This window comes from Trichomonas vaginalis, chromosome V (genome assembly GCF_026262505.1).
Source record: "Trichomonas vaginalis G3 chromosome V, whole genome shotgun sequence".
NCBI lineage: Eukaryota > Parabasalia > Trichomonadida > Trichomonadidae > Trichomonas > Trichomonas vaginalis.
Genome location: NC_067207.1, coordinates 17,344,174 through 17,367,850, shown reverse-complemented (window position 1 = coordinate 17,367,850; position 23,677 = coordinate 17,344,174). Strand labels below are relative to the sequence as shown.

At 31.1% G+C, this 23,677-nt stretch overlaps 9 protein-coding genes and 1 pseudogene across 10 annotated transcripts, besides 1 other annotated feature; 6 read left to right on the top strand and 4 right to left on the bottom strand.

Annotated features, from left to right (window-relative positions):
* Positions 1-1,546: 1,546 nt before the first annotated feature.
* Positions 1,547-23,677: part of a mobile genetic element that runs on past the window's edge.
* On the top strand, positions 7,848-8,120 carry TVAGG3_0353880 (uncharacterized protein; the record flags this gene model as incomplete). Its single annotated transcript, XM_051231218.1, has 1 exon — positions 7,848-8,120. One exon carries the CDS (start codon positions 7,848-7,850, stop codon positions 8,118-8,120), a length of 273 nt encoding a protein of 90 aa, XP_051100948.1.
* Positions 8,814-9,479, bottom strand: TVAGG3_0353870 (uncharacterized protein; the record flags this gene model as incomplete). The annotated part of the gene is made up of 1 exon (XM_051231217.1): positions 8,814-9,479. The coding sequence occupies one exon, from the start codon at positions 9,477-9,479 to the stop codon at positions 8,814-8,816; it is 666 nt and encodes a 221-aa protein (XP_051100947.1).
* TVAGG3_0353860 lies at positions 9,559-10,417 on the bottom strand (annotated as a pseudogene). The gene has a single exon. A coding segment is annotated over exon 1 (859 nt).
* On the bottom strand, positions 10,678-11,245 carry TVAGG3_0353850 (uncharacterized protein; the record flags this gene model as incomplete). Its single annotated transcript, XM_051231216.1, has 1 exon — positions 10,678-11,245. A coding segment is annotated over one exon (568 nt), but the record flags the coding sequence as incomplete, so codon positions are not given.
* Positions 16,952-17,187, bottom strand: TVAGG3_0353840 (N-acetylmuramoyl-l-alanine amidase family; the record flags this gene model as incomplete). Its single annotated transcript, XM_051231215.1, has 1 exon — positions 16,952-17,187. A coding segment is annotated over one exon (236 nt), but the record flags the coding sequence as incomplete, so codon positions are not given.
* TVAGG3_0353830 (phage tail repeat-like family) lies at positions 18,070-18,888 on the top strand (the record flags this gene model as incomplete). The annotated part of the gene is made up of 1 exon (XM_051231214.1): positions 18,070-18,888. One exon carries the CDS (start codon positions 18,070-18,072, stop codon positions 18,886-18,888), a length of 819 nt encoding a protein of 272 aa, XP_051100944.1.
* TVAGG3_0353820 (uncharacterized protein) lies at positions 19,028-19,390 on the top strand (the record flags this gene model as incomplete). Its single annotated transcript, XM_051231213.1, has 1 exon — positions 19,028-19,390. One exon carries the CDS (start codon positions 19,028-19,030, stop codon positions 19,388-19,390), a length of 363 nt encoding a protein of 120 aa, XP_051100943.1.
* On the top strand, positions 19,409-19,651 carry TVAGG3_0353810 (serine threonine-protein phosphatase family; the record flags this gene model as incomplete). The annotated part of the gene is made up of 1 exon (XM_051231212.1): positions 19,409-19,651. One exon carries the CDS (start codon positions 19,409-19,411, stop codon positions 19,649-19,651), a length of 243 nt encoding a protein of 80 aa, XP_051100942.1.
* On the top strand, positions 22,944-23,345 carry TVAGG3_0353800 (uncharacterized protein; the record flags this gene model as incomplete). Its single annotated transcript, XM_051231211.1, has 1 exon — positions 22,944-23,345. One exon carries the CDS (start codon positions 22,944-22,946, stop codon positions 23,343-23,345), a length of 402 nt encoding a protein of 133 aa, XP_051100941.1.
* Positions 23,365-23,520, top strand: TVAGG3_0353790 (uncharacterized protein; the record flags this gene model as incomplete). The annotated part of the gene is made up of 1 exon (XM_001289734.2): positions 23,365-23,520. One exon carries the CDS (start codon positions 23,365-23,367, stop codon positions 23,518-23,520), a length of 156 nt encoding a protein of 51 aa, XP_001289735.2.

Sequence of the window (23,677 nt, the reverse complement as noted above, 5' to 3'; positions counted from 1 at the left end):
TTAGTTCGCTCCACTCATTTGTACATCATTTAATGAAATATGTAAAGATGTTCAGCATATTATATTTCTGTGGGAATTCATATAGAAACAAGAAACTAAAAAGGAGAATTTAGCTCTCATAAGAATATATTTCAGCTTAAAAGTTAAGAAATCTATTTGATTCAAGCATACTGCCTTTTTAAATCAACCTATTTCTTGAAGTATATATTTTAAGGTGGCAGGAAACCTCTTTGGCATCTCAATTTCTGATTAAGTTGTCTCTGATCTGATACTATATTTAGAAAACACATTAATAATAATCTATAACATTTTTATTGTGATTCTCTAACCCTTGATTTGAACGGGTTAATAAGGAGGTTTTTCCCCTTATGTTTTGGGTAAAAATGTCGCCTATTTTATAATTTGAAATATTGATGTGCTTTATGTGATTAAAATCAATCCAACATTATATGATGAAAAAGAAAACATAAGAGTTTATTTAATATATTCTACAGCAAGCATTTTGTTATTTCCTGTGGTTGATATGCGGGACCAATTGATAGTTGCTGGAACTTAGTAATAAAAAACATATTATGAAACTATTAAATACTTAATTTTTTATTATGATGTTTTAACTTATATAGTTGATTCAATGATTTGTAATAACACTGAATGAATCATAATTTGGAGTGAGCTTTTTTGTCAAAATTACTTGAATAAACTTAGTAGTATATGAGTGCGGGTTGTGTGACTTTTTTTGTTGCATCTATATATAGACGATGCATTAAAATATATTTATTTATAAATCATTAAAAAAATTAACATTAATTTTAAAATAATTTATTTTTTTATCTTTTATAAAAGAAGCTATATATAGATGATGTCAGATATTCCGCGATTAATTAAACATTGTTTAAATCCTGAATGGGTTAAACTTCAATTTAAAAATGAAGATTGTGAATTATTAAATGAATATGAAAGCCAAAATAAGCTAATGAGGTATAAATATAATGATAAAGAATATTTAATTTCATGGAATCAATGGAGTCATAATCAAAGACCTCATAAACGAGAAGAAGAAATTGAAAATAATGAAATGGAAATCATTGATGACATTAAAGAGGATGGAATTCCTAAATTTTGTAGAAAAACCTTTAGAACTAAGTTAGGAGCATATAAACGTAGAGTATTAAATCCTGAATATCTTAAACATCAATTTAAAAAGGAAGACTGTGAATTATTAAACGTTAATGAATATGAAAATGCTAAATCAAAACTGAGATATAAATATATTGGAAGTGATGAAAGGTGTAAAGATAAAGATAAAGTTTATTCAGTTTCATATAATAACTGGCACACGTTGGGGATAAGAAAACATTTAGGAGATTATGGTAAAAGTTCTGAATTCTTCAAATCTAGTATGTATGAGAGAGTAAAAGAAATCAGATATAATTATCATTCATGAATGAAAAATAAACTTTAAAAATTCATGTCTTACATTTTTTGAATAATTTATTTTTTTAATTCGTATGAAAATGAGTGTCAAGACTAACGACGTTAAAAAATTGGGATTCACAAACGAGGAAATAAAGGATATATTAGAGGAGGCGAGTTATGAAGTTAATAAATATTATTTAAGAAATTGTCAAAAATTCGCGGAGTTATTAAATGATTTAGATTATGATGGAAAAATGAATAAAGATGATGTTATAAATTTCTTATATCCCACATCTGAAGAAGAAAAACCTAAAGAACCTGATGTTTTCCCTGAATATTATGAAGAACGGATTAAAGATGATGAATATGATGAAATTGAAAGACTGGAAAAAATAAGAGATGAAATAGATGAAAAAATTAAGGAATTAAGAGAAGTTGAAAAATATAATGAGAATGAAGTAGAGGGTTTAATGAATATCCCAGCTTCAGAATCAGAAGTTCAAAATCTCATGAAGAAAGATATAAAAATTACTTTTTGGAATCTACTAAAAATTTATTAGATGGTGAAATAGATGAAACACTTTCAGAAGAAGGCACAAAATTTATTCATAAACATAAGTTACAATTTATTGACGATGGAGATTATCCATGTATATTACTTTCACCTCCTCTTGATTCTGAAAAATTCAAAAAAGCACTGAAAAATGTAACATATGCAACAAATACGATTAAGAAAGAAGACCATGATATTTACACAAATTATTATTTAAATAAATGTACAGGTGTTGATAAAGTTTTTGATTTGTTAGATAAAATATCAAAAGAAACAATTGGTACATATAAAATTTTATGCGATTGTGGTTTCATTATTGAAGATACTAATAATGTTTCATATGAAAGAACAGCACCGAAGGAAGACGAAGTTGAAAGGTCTATACCATTCGTTATTAAGAACATAAAAGATATGAAAACTTATAAACATTATATTTATTCATTTATTTCAGAAAAAATGGAAGCAACCCATAAAACATCATCTCATCATTTTATAGCTATTCATACATTCCTTTTCAAAGTTGTGAAATTAAATAAGACAGGAATTAGATTTAATGTATCAGGGTACGCATTCTTGAGTAAATTAAAATGTATTCGTCACGTCGCAGATGATAAAAATTTATGTGTTCTTAATTCATTTTATGGACTTTAGCCCTGGACTTTAAAAAAAATAAACTTTATTTTTATTTATTTTTTAATTTTTATTCTTACATAAATGAACAAAAACGGAACAGCTAAAATGAATGATAATCAAATAAGAGCGAAGGTAGAAGGTTATTTAAACGCTTCTATAACATTCCTGATGGTGTTAATCCTAAAACTCGTAGAAGTTATTTAAATGAAGCCATAGATGCATATGAAGGATTTGACATTTCATCAGAAAGTGAGAGGTTAGCAAGAATGTTAAACGTTAATATTGATTTTTATTATTGTGACCCTCAACCAGAAGACGTAGACATAAATAAGGTAGACTTTCCATTAGTGGAATCAATAATGATAGATCCAGAATTTGAAACAGTAAATATTTTATTAACACAGAGTCCATGTGGAAAACTTCACGCTGACAGAATTACAGACGTTGAAGCACTCACAGGATATAAAGTTTGCCCCTTTTGCAAAGAAGAAGTATATTCTATCCGTGATGACCCAGAAAGGAAAAACCAAAGAAGATTTTTAAAACATTGTGAGAAATGTAAAGAAAATAATGGAAGATTAATTCAAGACGTTCAATTGCAAAACACACAACAACCATATGCACCACATATCACGAAACAGAAGATATATCAATGGCTATTAGCTCACAATTTGCAGGAATATTATAAACCAACAAGATATTATATTACTTTTGACTTCGAAACATTAGAGACTAAAGAAGAACTTCAACTTTCTGAATGTGCAACTTTGAACGCTTACTTAAAACCATTTATGGTATCATCAACTGTCAAAATAAAGCCGCAAACGGACTCTTTGAGTCCTGAAGGTCTTTCAGACCGAAGCGGCGAGGTCGTAGACCGTGATAAAACATTTACGAGGAATTTTTGCTTAACATCAAGTGATTCGTTCATCTCTGATTGGATTGAATTTTTATTTTCAACCTGTTCATTAGTTGCTAAATCAAATATTGAACAATATGAAGAATTAATGAAGCCGCAAACGGACCAAACGGCGGGGACTTTGTCCCATACATTAAATGAAAAACAGAAGGAAGCATTTAAAGAACTTCTAGATGAGGAATTCAATAAAGTGAATATCATAGGTTTTAATTCGGGAAAGTTTGATTTAAATTTAATTCTTCGTGATTTAAACACTGCAAAATGGAAAATAAAATCAATGCTGGGTTCTTCTTCTCAATTTAAGCAAATCATTGTAAAGAAAACAAACTGTCCATATGAATTAAGATTTATTGACATCAGAAATTATATAGCGGGTGGAACATTAGACCAATTCACTCAAGATTTCGGAAACAATAAATCACGTGTTAAATCCTTTTTCCCTTATCAATTCATCACATGGGAGAATTACGAAGATGAATTATATAAAGTGGAACCATTCACTCAAGATTCATTTTATTCAGCATTAACTCAAGAAACAATATCCGATTCAGATTATCAAATATATCTCAATGATGCTAAAAATTTTGAGAATAGATTAGAATATTTTATTCATTATTGCAATAAAGACGTTGAAATTATGATTGACCCAATTGATAAAATTATTGAAGAAACATTTGTTTATAAAATTGACATGCTTCATAATCTTTCTTTATCATCGAATGCATCAATGATTCGTTACGCGTTAGCATATAAGAACTTCAATCCTAACGAAACATATCCAGAAGAAGAAAATGTGGAATCAAGTTTTGAATTAACAAAAAAGTATTGGAAATATAAAATTGATTCATATAAGAAACAAGATGAAAAAGCAGAAAGGGATACTAAAAACAATGTTTCAATGGATGACTATCAATACTATCACGATTTAATCCTTTCATCTAAATGCAAAATGTGTGGTAAAGCGTTTACATATGCTAATAAACCAACATTAGATAGAATCGATAATGAAAAACCACATACCAAAGAAAATTGTCAGTTAATGTGTTGTTATTGCAATGTCGTAAAATCAAATAAAGATGAAGATGTTCAACGTTTAAGAATCAATTTAAGAAATTATACATTAAAAAATAATTTACCAATGACTCTAGATTCAGTTGAAGCTTCACATCCTCCGTAATGGAATTACTGGTGGTTTATCAAATGTTCAACATAGAGTAATCTTAAAGGAATCACGCACATTAATAAACTTTCATATAATCCAGAAACTAAAACTGTATCAAATGAGGACACTTCCAACATTATGACTCATTTCGTTGGTGTTGACTTTAATTCATTATATCCTTCATCATTTTCATCTAATCCTCATGATTTCATTCAATATACTGACCATAAAATGTATATGCCGGGAAGATTGAATGGTGTTATCATTTGTGATACAGCAACAAAGAAAGCAAAAGCACTGGGAATAATTAAGAAGAAAAATACTTTATTCGTGGCTGAAGTAAAGGGTCACATTGATGAAAAATACATTAATGATTACATAAACTTTTTACCGATAATAAGAAACTTAGATATTATCACAGATGAAAAAACAATTGGCAGTTTTATGTATAATTACATGAAATCAAACAATCTACCAGTTGACCAGAAACAGAGAAATTAACTCAGTTAGCATCAACACACAACCAATATCAACCATTTTCTTCTTATTATCTTTGGTATCTAATAGACAGATTTCATTTTATCATTGATGACATTCAATCAATTTTAACATTTACGAAAAATACTTGTTTTAATGAATTTGCGAAGAATTTATGAACGAAAGACAAAAGGCTGAATTAGAAGGAAATAAAGGAAAAAGTTTATTTTGCAAGATTTCACTTAATGGATCATATGGTTACGATGCAATGAATACACAAAATTACGCAAAGACTAAAATAATGAATGCACAGAAGGCACGCGTTGCATGTATGTCAAATAAGTTTAAAAACATAAGAGAAATAGGTGAAGATACGTATCAAGTGATGCTTAAAGATAGATTTTATAGATGTGATACATGTTTACAAGAGGCATTCTTCACTTTAGATAACGCAAAATACTGGTATTTGGTTTTCATTTATGATTTTATGTATAAATGCATGGATGTTAATCGTTTTCATTTCATTGAAGGTGATACTGATTCATCTTATTGGGCAATCGCTGGCGACCCAAATCTTCCTAACACTCAAGCATTTCAAGCAATTGTAACCGATAAAAAATTTTATGATAAAAACATTTACAAATTCGCACCTTTTGATTTCTTTTGTTTTAATGAGAAATTTAAACCTAAATTAAAGAATAAAGCTGAAGAAAAAGCACATGAGAAGAAGTTATTGGGTTTAGCAATTGAGAAACAAGGTGATAACATGGTTGCTTTATGTCCTAAGTGTTATACTTCATTCAACGGTTCAATTGATGGAAGTGATTTTAAAAAGATTGCACAAAAAATGAAAGGGTGTTAGTTTACGACAAAATAAACAATTAACACCTAAAAATTATTTGGATATAATAAATGATAAAGTGATATTTGATGGTCAGAATATTAATTTACAACTTAAAAACGGGTCAATGACTCGCTTAACAATCGGTAAGACTGCATTAACAGGAGCACACACTAAGGCTGTATGTTGTGAAAATGGATGTTGTATGCCATTTATTTAATAAATGCCACAGAAGAGACAAAAGGAACCGTTAATAATGGTTTTGATACTATGATTCAAAGAGGTGGGCACCCTTAAAACATTTATTTTATTTTTATATAAATGGATAACACAGATTTAAAAATTTAATTGATGATTTAGTACTTAATCAAAATTTTCTTAATTATTATGAATTAAAATCATATCTCCAAAAATGATAACAATATAACGGGTGATGATATGGATATTATTATCGTATTATAAAAATGAAGTTTTGAAATATCATGATAAAATAATTTCTAAAATTAAAGACAAAATTAAAAATAATGAATATTCAAAGGGAAAAAGTAAATCACAACTTAAACAATTGAAAGATTTCAAAAATAAAGTATTAACAGAAGAAGATATTGATGAATTATATAAATTTATATAATCCTGAGCCGCAAAAACAAAGGAACAAAAACAAAAGGTGCAAAACGCCCAGGTCCTTCAGACCATAAATGAAGCACAAGCTTTAATTTATGATTCATTAGTTAAACCATATTCAGCCCGACTTTTAAATGAAGATCAACTTTTGGAATTCATCCTTCAACATAAACTCGAAGCGGGAAAGTATATCAAACCTTTATATACAGCATATTTAAAACAAATGAATAGAATACATCCAGAATTAATGAAGGGGAATGAATTCCAAAATCATCAAAATCAAAGCAGATAAAATTAAACCACCAAAACCCCAACGACAGTACCCTCCTCCTTCAGTTAATCCTTCATCATTCACTTTATTATATCCATTTCAAACATTAAAGAAGCAAAAAGATTTTAAAAAGGATTTCAAATATTAAATAAACCAATTGACCCAAAAATTCAACCGTTAAAGGAAAAATTTAGTCGCCCTTCATTTGCACCATATCCATATTCATACGAAATCGATCATTTAGAATATTCAAGAGGAAACGTTACTTATTTATTTGCCATTAACATTAACACCAGATATTTATATTGCATTCCGGTGAAAGGGAAAACAGAACAGGAAACAAGAAGAGCTATTCAATACTTACTAGATCATGAAAGAGTAGATAATATAAGGGGTGATGGTGATAAAGGATTTCAGGCAGCTATGACTCATTATTTCCCACAAATTAATTTTTACTTTCATCCTCTCCATATACGTTTCATAATAAAATAGTTGATGCGGTAATGAGAACTCTTAGAGATGCGTTAGGGGTTAACGGTCAGATATACTGGGATGGAAATCATGACTCCATCATACAAGTTAGTATATTATTACAATAATACATGGCATAGAACAATAAACATGAAACCGTGGAAATGAAAAATGATATTTCAAAAGAATGGGAATATATTAGAAAGCAAATGGAAAGGTTGAATGATGTTAAACGTGAACAAATTAATTCAGGGCTCATGAATTTTAAACAAGGAAATAAAGTTTTAATTCATCTCGATTATGGAAAAACTGATAAATTAATGACAAAAAGAAGACGAAGATTTGACACAATAGCTGAATTTGTTAGATATATTAACGGCAATGCATTAGTTGAAGTTGACAATAAATTAATAGAAATTCCGATTTATTTTATTACTCCATTATATTTAAATAATATTTAATTTTTTTATTTCGTAAGAAATGAGTAACAACGAAGCAGTCAAGAGTCCAGACGATGAATATAAAAAGAAACTAAACAGAATTAAATCAAAAATATGCTATTACAAAAAGAAGCCACAATGTGGTGGGGTTGAAAACGATAAAGAGAGGAAAGAAATAATCGAAAAATTAGAAACTTATCGTTCAATCCTTAAACTGAGTGAAGCAAAAATAAAAGAATTTAATAGAATAAATAAATTGATTGGAAGAGATGAATTTAATAAAGATGAATTTTTAAACTCTATCCAAATTTAATTTTTATTCCTCTTCGACAACATCTCTCTTTCCATCATTACTGCATAACCACATTTTCTCAATTTTAGTGGTTTGTTATTTTTAACATGTTCTTGCATCATTTTTATCATTTCCTCCCTTGTTATGATTCGTGGTAAATTTTGAGCTTGTGGGGTATTCATTTATGATAAAAATAAAAATTTGTTATCACTTATTTTATCGTTAAGTGACTCAAAGAGTCCGGAGACAAAGTCTCATGGTTTTTAGGTTATTCAATAATTAATTCATAACTACCTTCCTCCTGAACTGTTGTCAAAATGTCGTGTTGTCACACTTTTTCAGAGAAGTTAAATGACCTGGTAGCACATGGTAGCATGGTAGCACCTTCGGTTCTTCAATAATTAATTATTTTTTGAATAACTGGGAAATAAATTTACATCAAATATGTAATTTATAAAATCTTATGTCGACAGGCTACGTAGCACAGTGGTCTAAGGTGGTGTTATGGAGGGGTCAAGGTCTGTGGTTCGAACCGCGACAGCGCCGTATTTTCTCATTTTCTTTGTTTGTCTTGTTTGTCGTGAATAAAAAGTATCATAAAAGCTTTTGCTGTTTTTTCTCAGCCGAAATCAATGATTTTTTCATTTTTGGAATCCTTAGCGAATGAGGAATCTTTTCTCTCGTGGAAGCTTTGACCAAAAATAAATGGTTCATTTACTCACAATATTTTTGTACAAAACAACCCCAAACTTTTAACTTCTTTTCTGCAGCTTCAAATGCTATCTTAGCGAGTTCATATTCTCTAAATTCTCTCTTTAAATCTTCTTGTTCCCATTGGTCTAGTTCGTATGGAGAATCTCTATAACCATAACATATCTCACGTTCATGTTCTAATTGTTTTTCGCACATTTTTCCAACTTCTTCTTCAAACAAAGGTTTAGCATTTTCTACTGTATTTTCGAGTTCTTCTTCATCTAACTTCTCATGAACTTTCTTGTCTATGGAGTCCATAATATCTTTGACATAAAATGCATACTTTACAGAGCACCATTCAGCAACAAAATGAACGAGGTCAGCATGTATGTAAATACCTTTGAATTCATTCATAACGCCCTTAGTAAGCTCATAAAATGCTTGTTTTGAGGTTGAGCCACTTTTGGCTCGACCGTATTCTTTCAACCAAAACTCAAGAATTTCCTGCATTTTAGCACTATTGAGAAATCTGTTTAAATGGTTTAACTTTCCTGCTTCTCTTGCCATCTTTGTTGCATTAATGTAACCATCCTTGTCTCTACGTAAGACTTCAATACCGTTATAAGTGCCTTTTGTGAATGTTTCACCATTAGATTTGTTCGTGAATGTTTTTGCTTCGACTGACATTATTGTCTTTACATACAAAATAAAAAATAAATAAAAATAATTTTAAAACTAATGAAATTAATTATTTTTTGGACTGAATTCATTGAACTCTATACCATGCGAATACAGTCATAAATGGTGGCATGTAATCTTTACTTTGTCCCGTTGTTTGTGTATATCCTGAAACGCGATGTGTATGGTTTCCTTCTCCCTGAGTGTCACTCCAGTAACAATTTATGGCAAACTTAACGTTGTCTTTAACATCATATCCTTTACCTTTTGTCATTCCTGACCAATCCCAATATCTATGCTTATGCCAACCTGCTTGAGATGTGCTTAAATCTATGTAGTGACTGTGTGCAGGTAAATTTTCACCTGTAATCGTTTTACTTCCCCCTGTTTCCTTTGAAGAGTTTGCACAATACAAAAACCTGTCGACTATTTGTTCCCATGCACCAACACCAAACATTGCTTGAGGACCTCTCACATCCATAGATGTATAAATAGAACCTACTGGGTTCATTAAATCAAACATATGAGATATTATAGGATTGTCTCTTTTGAACTTAAAATATAGTGTAACTATTTCGGGTTTCTTCTGGTTTGTGTCAGAATATTTTTTATAATATAATCTTATGTTTTCAGGGTATGTAAAATCTTGACTATAATATTTATTTTTGTCATCTGTATAATAATATACTATTCTCGTTTTTTCTATTGCATTATATCTTTTATATCTATAATATTCTAAATATAATGTTTGCTTTTTTGGGTCTACACGTGCGTCAACACCATAGTCATAATAATACGGTGCTGGAGCTACGTTAGACAATGTCATATCCGTCATTTCATAAACTCTTAAATATTTCTTTTGTTCGTCTCCATATAAGTTTAAGTAGCAGTTGTTGTCTAATGGAACTTTAACTTGTGTGCCATTATTCTTTATAGCCTACATACATTTCATTGTTATTTTTCGGAATGAGTTTATACCGTATACCATTTCTTAAGGACTGTACAAACACCCATCTAAAATATTTATTTTCTTCATTGACAGAAAAGTCACCAACAATAGTTTCAATATTTTTTGTTCCTATCAAACTTTGGTATATTTCGTTAACATATTCCTTATCTGCCTTCTTATTTAACTCATCGTTAACATATTCCTTATCTGCCTTCTTTGCTAACTCATCGTTAACAAATGATATATCTGCTTTCTTTGCTAACTCATCGTTAACATATTCCTTATCTGCCTTCTTTGCTAACTCATCGTTAACAAATGATATATCTGCTTTCTTTGCTAACTCATCGTTAACATATTCCTTATCTGCCTTCTTATTTAACTCATCGTTAACATATTCCTTATCTGCCTTCTTATTTAACTCATCGTTAACATATTCCTTATCTGCCTTCTTATTTAACTCATCGTTAACATATTCCTTATCTGCCTTCTTCATTATGTCATTTAGGAAACCTTTTATGAATTCCTCATTTAAATTAAATCTTCCAATCTTCAAAACTTTAGGAAATGCATTTAATGCGTAATATCTTTGTTCTTCTGGTGGAATTGATGTTATATCATCCGTTATTCCTTTAATTTTTGAATTCATAAATAAAATTTCTTTTATATTTGATATCACTGCACCACCTTTGCAAACGAATTCAAAATGGTCATTTTTCAATACTATCTCCAAATCTCCATATTTCAACCTTTGCGTTTGTTCTGCCGTCTTTGAATTATATGCATATGTGGCGTATGTAATGGTCTGTGGTTGCTGTTGTTTAATCATTTATTACGATTTAAAAATAAATATTTAATCTGTTATCTCATCAGCTATTTTTTCTATTTGAAATTGCCATAATATTTCATTCATAAATTCTAAATCACAATCAAATAGGTTAGTTACTCTAAATTTAATATTTGATAAATCTTTTGAATGAAGAATAAATGAATTCCCGGATAATTGAAACGGATATGATAAAGAAAATATGTTTAAGTTGATGGATAAAATGTTTTGTATTGATGGGTAAGAGTTAGGGTCTAATGTTTGATGTGAAAATCTCATTGGGGTATTAACTTTATCACATTTGATTAAAATGAAATTAGAACCAGTGTCAGAATACAAAACATCCCCAACATCTTTTTCAAAATTTAATATCCCCAACAATGAACGAAGATGAGGAGTACAAAATTTAATTTTCAGCGGAAATTTAATAAGGTTATTTATTTCATCAAGTTCAAAAAGTTTATCAGGTTTTGATTTAAAATTTTCTTCATACCATACGATAAATGATTCATTTAAATAACTTAAAATTGTGTTAATATCCCATTTCGTTATCACATTATTTATATACATATCATACGTTTTTAGGTCTACGACCCCGCCGCTATGCGGCTCATGGTCATCTTTAATAAATGATATATAATCTGAAGGGTCTAAAAGAATGGGATTAAATTTACCACTCACAGAAACGAGAGTAACATTATAAATTCCGCTAACTGTTAAATTTAATTCACAGTTATTATTCGAAATAATATTGATAATTGACATTTTTTTATTACGATTAAAAATATGGTAAAGCGTTATTTTCCAGTGATAAATAAAACTAGAATAAGATTACCTCAAGAATTCATAAATTCAACGAATAAGAAATTCATTCATGTTATAAATTTTAGTGTTTTCAGAAAATATGAGTCAATGTCATATTCATCATCGGGTTATATTTCACTTCATTCAAATTTAGTTCAATCAAACCCATATAATGACCATTTCATAAGATTTTCAGATGGTATTAAAAATGCAATTGATAGATTAAAATATGAACAGATTGACAATATCGAATTTTTGGAATTTTGGTTTAAATATCCTGATGGAAAAAAGATTGAAGTTAAAGATAAAGCTGATACTATAACAAAAACAATTACAATGACCGATCCAGATAGTGGGGAACAAAAAGAAATAAAACAAACGATAGAAACTGGTGAAAGGTCAATTATTATCGATTATGATTCAAAGGATTATTATTCGATAATGTTAATGCTTGAATATTAAATAGCCTTAACAAAGAATTTTTCAAGTGATATTTTATATTCATCAACTATTTTATTATAAATATCATTATATGTTAAATGAAGTTCAGTTGTTGTTCCGTTCTTTGATATCTTAATTGTGCTAATATCCTTTATAGGATTTATTTTTGCAACTGTTCCGCAGCATGAAACCTCATCATCTATGAAAAATTGAATTTTAACGTCTGAATCTTGAACATCACAAAGAATGGCGATAATGTGAATTAATGATTCATAAGGTAAAATAATTAAACCGGATTGGTCAATTAAATTTATTATTGAATCATAATTATCAGTTATTATATCACGGTAAATTTTCATTAATTCAGAATTAATGTCTATTTTATATGGCGCATTGCGACTGGAATCGTAGATTCCTGGGTTATCAAGTGGTGCTGGGTATGTTGGATAAGTGGGAATTTCAACAGGTTCTTTACCAGGTTCAGATAAAATGATTGGGTCTCCATCTTCTTTATTTTGCTCTTCCTCATTCTTCGGTAAGTCACGAGTTAATAAATTTGGTTGAGTTGCTGACCTTGTTAATTCAGGACTAACATTAACTTTAACATTTTGAATAATTCGTGATTTATCATCATTTACGTTATAACCAACCGTAATCTCTGCTTTTGCGTTAGTGTTCTTTTGACTAGTGAAACGTCTTCTCATTTATATTCGAATAAAAAAATATATTTAAACTTTTATTTTGCTGGAACTTTTGAATCTATTATTTCCTGTATTTGTTCATGAAGTTGATTTTTAGCATTTTCATCGAAATTAATAGACCGAATATATTCATTAATTGCATTCTTATAATCATCTGATTTCTCAAATTTTCTTTTATCTGATTCCTTAACTAAATCATAAGTTAAACCTCGTTGCTGATATAATGGTTTCTTAATTAAATCTTTGAATGCTTGAGATAAAGCACCTGATGCAATTCTTGCTACTATAATTGGTTGGAATTGCTGTTTAAGTTCATCTTTAACATTTGCGAAAACTGGATCGAATAAAGCAACTTTAAAGAATTTCTTAGCTGGAATTTCAGTCTAAATTTGCATATTGACCATCAAACTGGTTAGAATATCGTGGTAATCCATCCGGTCCCTCTTCAATAGCATTTAATTCTTCATTGAAGTAAGAATATGGATTATGACGGTATGAATTAATTGGACCATTTTCACCTTCTCCAATGTATTGTTTAACAGCTTTTCCATTTTCATCAAATTGCATAGGATAATGTTCATTATATGCTTTACGTTTAGGATAATCCGTCATTGTTAATTTATACCCATTTATGACTTTAATATTTCCTTGACCATCAGTAACGAAAACTTCATTTATTCCATCAGGTTTTCCATTTGGACCCGTAATGTCTGCTTCGTGTGCTTCCCAATTTGGTCCGTGACGTTTGGCATATGCTTGAGCTTCTGGTAATGTTAAAACGTTTCTCATTTGTTTAACATCCTTTTGAAGACCGGCAACAATGTGGACTAATTCTTTCATTCCGTCTGGAACTTTCATAGTTCTATTATATGCACCCTTTTTGTTTGTTCCTTGTTTTAATGGAACCTGTAGAAGATTTGCTATTTCTGTCATGTTTAATTATAAATAAAAAATAAAAATTAATTATAAAAAGTTATTCGAATTTAATGGAACCTTTATTTAAATCAACTATTATTTTTCCATGTTCTCCTAATTGCTGATATTGTGTGTAAAGTTCATTAATGCTCATTGGTAAATTCACTTGATAAAGCAAACGTTCAACTGTTGACGACTAAAACCACTGAAAATGAAAAGGGTGGATAGTTTGATTTAATGTTTGTGCTTAATGCTTTGAAGTATTGAACAGCCATGAAGAATGAACACTGAATGTGTCGACATTGAGTTAATAATTGATTAAAATATGATTTCTCATTTGTTATTAGTTTTGATTTCACTGCATCATCTAGAAAAATGAGTGAATGCAAAAATTCTCTATCAAAATTTGAAATAGAAAGTGTTTCAAATAATTCATCTCGTTGTTTATCAATAATTTTATCCTCTAATCCTTGCTTCTTGATTGTATTATATAATTCTTTATACATTAAAAAGTTTTTTAAATAATCTTCTGCTTCTTCTTGTGATAAATAAATAATTGGAATTTTGATTAAATGCTTTAAAGATTCAAATGTATCATCTGAAGGTGAACCTGAACGGTTGATATAAATTAACACATGTGAATGGGGGAAGTGTTAGCAATAATGATAATTTGTTTTAATATCGTTAATGTTTTACCTTTATTTTGTTTACCAATTGCTGCAGTGATTGAATTTAAGTAACATTCAGAATATGGAATTTTCATTAATTTTTCCTTAGATAGAGCATTTCTATTATCACTCAATGCTTCATTAATCATATCATCTACGTATGTATTATATACTCCTGCTAATTCTTCATAAGGGGTGGATGAATTTAAATCCATTTAATCAAAAATAAATTTATAATTTTATACATTTCTATTCATCAATATTTCATCATATGAACTTCTATACTGCGGTGGTGTACCTGTTGGATGATATTTCAAACCTTCATCCGGTGTCCATGTCCAATATGTAGTCCTAGTAAACCAAACCTGAGGAGGATTTGTCACTTTGAACAGTAAGTGTCATTTTCACCCTGAATGATTGGATAAGCTTTCACTTGTACTGTAACTTGTGAGTTGAAAGTTTCTAATCCATCAAAGAATATACCCGCTCCATCACGTTGAACTGGAATAGTGCATAAGAATGAAGTTTGGTCTTTCCATGTTCTAGCTAATGGTGTGCCATATCATCATTCAGTGGTCTAGTTAATGAGTCCTCGTATTCTTCCGTGCATTCATTCACTCCATCTAAATCAGAAGCTTGAAGCATACGTGTAAAGAATATGTCACCCACTGTGGTCATCGCTTGATCGGGGAAGTTTCTGGAATCTATAGTGACCTGAAGACCTCGAAGCATTGGATTTTCTAAAACCGTTCTTTGCATTGCATTCTTCGGAAATGTTAACACAACATCTGTAACATTATGAAGAGCGTATGAGAAATCTGAGCTAATACCTTCAGGAGTGATGCAACCTCCATTTAGTGAACGAACGTCAATATGTTGAGCTGGAATCATGAATGGATCTTCCTTACTAAATAAACGTGGTATTGCTTTAACTGATTCTTCAATTAAACCGTATCCTGGTGTAATGCATTTATCCTCTAAAACTTCCATCTTTGTGCATGAAATAATAACGTCTTCAACTGTTGCGTCAGCAGATGTAGCGGCTAAGCTTGTAATTAATTTGGCAGGAAGTCCGATTTGTTGGAATTTGCGATCATATTTATAAACATGATTCATAATCTTTTCATAATTTTCATCAGTTATCTTTTCATAAACGTAATTTTGTAAATCAGCAACTCTTAACGGGTCAACCTGACAAAATACTAAAGTATCCCTGAAAACATAATATTTAAGAATGATTTCACCAAATGATTTAGGATAATCATCGAACGCCTGAAATGCTAACAAATCATTTACCGGAATAATCATATCAAAAGTGACATCAACTTCTTCATTTGCTTTCTTGAAAACTTCTGAAGGGTCAATATATTTACCACATACTGAGTTATCATATTTTTGAACATTATTATATAACGAATGAACAAACTTTTTAACTTTCCTTTCTGATTTTGGTTTATATGTTGCAAATGCGAAAGATTCACGGGCGCAATCCATCTGAAGATAACCGCATCACCTCTTTCGGTTTCTACTTCTAATTGTTTAAAGCTTTGATTTGATGATTTGTAACCAACGAATAAACGCATGCATTTAAAAGCGGCATCACATGTGAAAGCTTTATTTGAAACTAGAGTTGCTTTAACTTTGCGTTTAATATATGTGTCACCTAATTGGTTCACATCATGAGCCGGATTTGTAATTCTTAAATGAGTTTGTTTATCATCAAAATATGGAGCATCAGAGTCATAGCATGAACTTTCAAGTTCTCTATAATATCTTCTTCCGTCATTCTTTGCGAATATTTCATTTATCTTTTCGAATGAATGAAATACATTTCCATTAATCGGTTTAGTGTTTGGCACTAAATAGTTAGTCGTCATTTATTATTAAATAAAAAATCAAAATTAAAAGATGAAAATGAATTTTTAATTTTAATGAAATAATCAACTATGGCTGCAGGATTCTTTAAGAAACTGTGGGATAAAGTAAAAAGAGGAGCGCATAAAGTTTGGGAAGGAAAGAAAGGAGCAAATTGGATATTTAAGAATAAAGAAGCAATTAGTGACGTTGCTGAATCAATAACACCAAAAGCTGCCCCAATAAGAGAAATTTTAAATAAAGGAGAAAAAGTTTATCGACTACAACCGATACTAAGATAAAAATAATATTTATTTATTTTTCCACTATTACCCCCTATTTTATTAAGTATTCCTTCAGCTATTCCACCAATTGCGTTACCTGCTTGTGCTCCCATCGCCGGATTACCTGCTTTAGTACCTAATACTCCACCTATGATAGTTCCTGCCGTTTTCGCTACTGGTGCCAAAAAGTTTGCAACGGGTTTAATAATCTTTTGATGAACCCAACTTGCAGCTTTCTTAATTCCTTCCCATAATTTTTTAAAGAATCCTGCCGCCATTCTGATTTAATATTAATTAAAAAATATATTTCATCACTTATATTCTAATTTTTATTTAATGATAAATGAAACCAATTTTAAAAATAAATGAAACAGAGGAGGAAGAAATAAATGAAAGTGAAAATGTTCAACAAAAAATAAACGTTGTTAAACCAATTACTGAAATAAAAATTTTTTCATCTGTTGATGAATTTAATGACTATTATGCTAATAATAAAAAATTATTTGAAGAATTGACAACATGTAAATTGAATAAAATGTTTAAAGTTGAGGACAGAGTCCAAGACCCGAGGGTCATGGATTCAAAATTTCAAAAATAAAAGGTGTTGTTAGTTTAAATCTATTCCTCAATCAAGAATCACCTCATTAATGAAAATTGATGATTTAACAAAAAGAATAGAAATTATTGAAGAGCGAATAAATCAAATTATTGATTTCATAAATCATGACTCGTTGAGCCCGGGTCCTTAAAGCTCAAGGCACAAAGTGCCCAGGACTTAAAGTCCATCACTGAGTTCAAGGTTATATTCATCAAATATTTCATTATTAAATGCAACTTCTGCTAGTTTATTTATTTTTTCAATACGATCATTTGAAAGTCTATCGTTTAATTTTTTCTGAAGTTTTTCATTTTCTAGTTCTGAAACTTTATTTGGATGATATTTAAACCCGTTAAATTCTTTTTCCTCAGTTTTAAAAAAAAAAAAAAAAAGGTAGTGGGGCTTCCAGGCACTTCGTGCCCTCTAGCCCTGAAGATGTTTAGTATAAATGAAGTTTTTATTCGGAGGGCTTCCAGGAGCTTTTCACAAATTATATATGTTTTCATGTTTTGTCACTTTTCTGTCACTTTTCGGGTAAAAACATTTTTATTATTATATATAAATGAATTTTACAAAACCACCGTTACCGTTCTTTGGAAATAAGAGTAGATGTAAAGATATTATATTGAGAGAACTTAAGAAACTACCGAATGGTCTAACATTTGTAGATTTGTTCGGTGGAAGTTTCTATATATCCCATTTATGTCATACAATATTCCCAGACTCAAAGATTATATGCAATGACTTCGACAACTATATGGACCGTCTCAAACATATACCAGACACAAACAATATATTGAAAGAGTTAAAAGAAAAGATACCTATAGGTAAGATGGAACGTATACCATTAGATAACAAAAATATTGTGAGAGAGGTTTTGAAAAAAGCAGAATATATAGACTGGGATAGTATATCTGCTAGACTATTATATAGTGGTGCTATAAGAGTTCATGACATTGAAACACTTATGTCAAAAGTTTTATATCTTAACTATACAAATGTTTTCAAAGAGGACATAGAAAAATATATTGAGGGTATAGAGTTTGTGAGATGTCATTGGACAGATTTGTATGAAAAATATAAAGACAAGGAAAATGTTTTCTTTATAGTGGACCCGCCGTTCTATAACACATGGGATTTTCAATACCAAGTAGACTGGACTTTGAGAGACTCTTTAGAAACTTTAGACGTTTTACATAACCATCCATGCTTTTACTTTACATTCGATAAAAGTGGTTTGGAAAGTGTCATGAGATGGTTAGAGGACATACATGACTATGAGTTTAGATACGATAAGATAGAATATGAGAGAGGTCCTATAAACTGGAGAAAGTGTCATAACAAAGAAATTTTATTGGTAAGTAAATGTGGTTTGAAATAGGACTACTTGTTTTAGATTTTTTCCATTGTGTCATTTACTTATTTGACGTGGCAGAAAGATATAGAGAATATGAAGATGAACCAATGCCTGCAAATGTTCAGCATATGTACTCGTAAGAGATATTTTTATCTAATATTAAATGGACGCACAGAACTTAGCGAATGCACAGCAACCTGGACAACCAAACCCAGAGAATATTCCAAATGAAGTTAGAATACAAACTGCAATGGCAAACTATGGTCAAGTGCCAACAGATGTACAAATGCAAACTGCCATGTCAAATGACGCTGCGTTAGGCTTACCACCATGGTATGCAAATATGAGATGGAAAGAGTTTTATACAAACCCTGAAGTGGGATATAAACAACTCTATGCAGATGACGCGAACACAGGAGTTGACCCAGAGTATGTTTTCTACCAGAGGAGAAATAGAATGTATGAGCTCCAGTTAAAAAATGCTATGGAACTCAACAGGAAACGTAAGAGACTAGGCGGACATTAGATTTTTACATATAGTAAAATGGGTTTCTTTGGAAGAATAGGAAACTTCTTTCGAAATGTTGGAAGAGGTATATGGAATGGAATAAAATCTGTCGGAAGAGGAGTATGGAACGGAGTCAAAAATATTGGTAAAAGAGTAGGCCAGTTCGTTGGTATTATACCTAAAGACCCTGAACCAGAAGAACAAGCTCCTGTTATACAACAACCTGAACCTGCACCACAGTCAAGTTGGCAACCAAATCCAACACCTCAACCGTATTAAAATTATATTTTTACCGTTCGATAGTAGTTGTATATGAAACTAAGTTCTAAGTAAAACGCATGGTATAATGGAACTATTCTCTTTCTTCCATCTGTTGTAAACCATACTTGAAAGTCTGAAATACTTCCACTCGGTGGTTCATATAGCTTTGTAGGTTTTTCGTAAAAGTCATTTGCCAAGCATAAAAAAGAGTTTTGTGCACCAGAAAATGAAGCATGAACTATAATAGCATCTGAGTCGAAAACATTTTCATATGTTCCATTAGGGTTTTCGACTTCATAAAAGTTCGGGTGTACTGGATATGCTGCAGGCTGATTTAACATCCTCAGAAACCTATACCATGCCAAGTTGTTATATTTTGTAGAAATATAAACGTCTTCTCCAAGGTCTTCTATTCTATTGATTTTAACAGTTGCATTTTTCCTGTCATATATAATATCGAGATGGTACTCTCCTTCGTCAATGTTGTACTGTTTTGCATATTCGAGGTAGATATCGTTTATTTTTTCTTGAAAAGCTTGAAGAGTTGTTTCTAAGTTTACAAGCAAATTCACTTGTAAAAGTTTTCCCTGTTCAAATTTCTCATACGTACGTTTTTCTTTGTTATAGTATCGAACTTCAAAAGCGACCGTAAATGGGAAACCATGTATGGCTTCTGAAATGAACTTCATTCTACGAAAGCCAATAGCTTTTGTGACGGATGGGTCTCTTAGCCATCTCAATGGGTAGTCAAAACGATAGCCTTCATGCTTTACGGTCTCTGTCTCAAACTTTTGACCGACATTCGTAAAAAGTTCATCTAATGGTTTAGTTGTAGCAACTCTTGAATTTTCTTTTTCTATTGAAAGCATATTTTATCTAGAATAAAAATGTCGAAAGAAACAGCGTCTATGAGAGAAATACAACACAACCGACAACTCATTTTGCAAGCTCTAAATAAGAACACAACAAACTTTTCAAACTATTCTAAGATATCTGAGTCATTGAAAGAAGGAAACTTAAAACTGACATTAAACCCTTTAACAGACGAGTTTCTGTTTCAAGACAGTAAGAACCATACTGTCTGTGTAAATCCAACAAAAGGAACTTTAAACGAGAAACCTATAGATGAACTTCTTTTGAAAGCAGATGTTGACAACAAAGCTGACAAAGAGTATGTCATTGAAAAAGTTCAAGAAGAACATGACAGAGCAGATGCAACATATGCAACGAAAGAACATACTCATCCTGAACTAGCGGACAAAACATATGTTGACAATAAAATGTCAAGTGAAGTGACAAGAGCTGAAAACGAATATTCTAAAAAGACTCATACACATACCATTGCAAATATTACAAACTTACAAGAAACCTTAAACAGGAAAAGTGACGTTGGACATACACATACCATTGCAAATATTACAAACTTACAAGAAACCTTAAACAGGAAAAGTGACGTTGGACATACACATACCATTGCAAATATTACAAACTTACAAGAAACCTTAAACAGTAAAAGTGCCGTTGGACATACACATACCATTGCAAATATTACAAACTTACAAGAAACCTTAAACAGGAAAGTGACGTTGGACATACACATACATCTTCTGAAATAACAGACTTAAACGTTAGCCTTGAAAAGAAGGCAGATAAGAACCATACACACGATTTCTTCGCAACTGTTGGTATAGAAAATATTGAAGGAACGGTTGAAGAAACTGGTGGGGATGTATTAAATTGGAAACCTCCTAACTTTCCACAAGGTTTAACATCGGATGAAGACATAACAACGATGAAATACACTAGATGTAGAAATGTCTATGTCATGGAGGATGAAAACAAAGTTAAATTCACTGCTCAAGATTTATATGATAAAAAAGCTGACAAAACAGAGCTTCAAACATTAAAGATTGAAATACTTCAAACACTATATCCTATAGGTTCTATTTACACGTCAATGAACTCTACCAAACCAGAAGTAGTACTTGGTTTTGGAACTTGGACTCAAATAGTCGACAGGTTTTTGTATTGTGCAAACTCTTCAAAGGAAACAGGTGGAAGTAAAACGATTTCAGGTGCAAATTTACCTGCACACAGTCACTACATAGATTTAGCTACATCTGAAGCATAGCATTTTTGGGATTGGTCAGCAATGAAAAAAGGTAAAGGATATGATGTTAAAGACAACGTTCAGTTTGCTATAAATTGTTTCTGGGGTAGCACACAGGGAGAAGGAAACCATACACATCGCGTTTCAGGGTATACGCAAACAACGGGACAAAGTAAAGACTACATGCCACCTTACATGACAGTTTACGCATGGTATAGAAATGCTTAGTCGTCATGTTCCACTTCTTTAGCATATTCGTCAGGAGTTGTCTTATATTTGTTAGGAACTGTCTTTGAAAGTATACCACCTTGAACCTTAACAAGTTTGAAACGAGGTCTGACAATAGTAGTTTTATCTTCTGCTTGCAGTCTGTACATTTTGCCATGTTTGCCTAAAACTTCATAATATTCTCTTGTATACTTTCTTCTATTTTTACGAACACGAATGTGAGTACCTGTCGAGTTCCCATTGTTGTCATAGTCAATAGTATTTTCATATGGGTCACGTTTGGGTATTTCTATTTTTACTTTGTCACCTTTCTTAAGTTTGAAGCCTGGCATTCTTTCTTGTTTGTCTCTTTTGACTAAACTATTAAATATATAGTCTTTCTCTAAGTCAGGGTTGTTTTTCATTTCTTCGGGGAGTGGTTTCCCAAACCTTTTTGTTTACGGTTATTGTAAATATTTAAAACTTGTCTCATCTTTGCCATGGAGAAGTGTCTATATTTGTCGTCATATGACATTTCATTTGCTTCACCACCTTGTGGTTGGTTTAAGTCTCTTAAGATTTTTATACAACTGTCAATGACACCAAGAGCAGAATGGTTTTGGTCGACAATGAAATATTGGTTTACATTTTTTGAACGCAGATAGTTTTTAATATCGTCTGATTTGAAAGAACTTTCACAGTCAGATGTCAGTTTTGTTGGATGGTATTTGTCAACGAATATTGTCAAAGCAGTTTTCACATCTAAAATATTTTTGGACCATAATGGTATGGCTTCACAGTATCTTGTGTTTTGACCGACAAATATTAGCCAGTATGGTGGTCCATCTGTTCTAACTCTCGGAATGTTTTCCAAGATATCCATAAACCAAGCATTTGGTGTTGAACTAAAGATTTTTACCATGAGTGCTTTCTTTGTCGCTTTAGAAACATAGGGGTCCTTGTTTGGATTCGTCATTTTTTAACCCATAAGAAATGGGTTTATTTGGCGCAATAGCAGGAGTCGCATCTAGATTTTTACCCGCAGTGGGAACACTAGCCAGAGGTGCATTTGGAATTGGAAGGAAGATTTTGAGTACATTAGGTATACTGAAAGAGAAAGCACAACCTATTATACAAACTGTACAGAAAGGTTGGGATGTAGCACGAGATGCAGCAAATCTTATTCCAAATCCTGAAACAAGAGGAAAAGTTCAAGGATGGATGGACAATGTAGGAAGACAAGCAGGAAACTATTATAACAAAGCAAATGACTACTATAACCAAGCAGGGCACTATATGGACCAAGGTGAAAGATTCTTTAACAGAGGATATAACCATGCACAACAGTGGGTAAACAATAACCAACCTCAACCGCCTCAAACGTGGGGAATGTAAAGTTTTTTACTGAGATGAAATGAACAATACAGCATTGAGACAAATGGGTTCAAGATGGATTTGTCGGCTTCCAGCAGTTACACCACCACGTGTTTGTCAAGTCCTCCCTATACCTCAGGAAGTTTTAGACCGACTTAAAAAACCTAAACAACCAGTTGAAAACAAACCAAACTAAAATTTTTTACTGAGATGAAATGACCGAAGAAGTTGAAACGGTAGATTTGACACCACAAACAAAAAGTTCAGAACCATTGTCAAAACCTGTCAAAGAACTTACAGATGAAGAGAAAAATTCAATAATAGAAGGTGCCAGGTCTGGAAATGCAAACCCT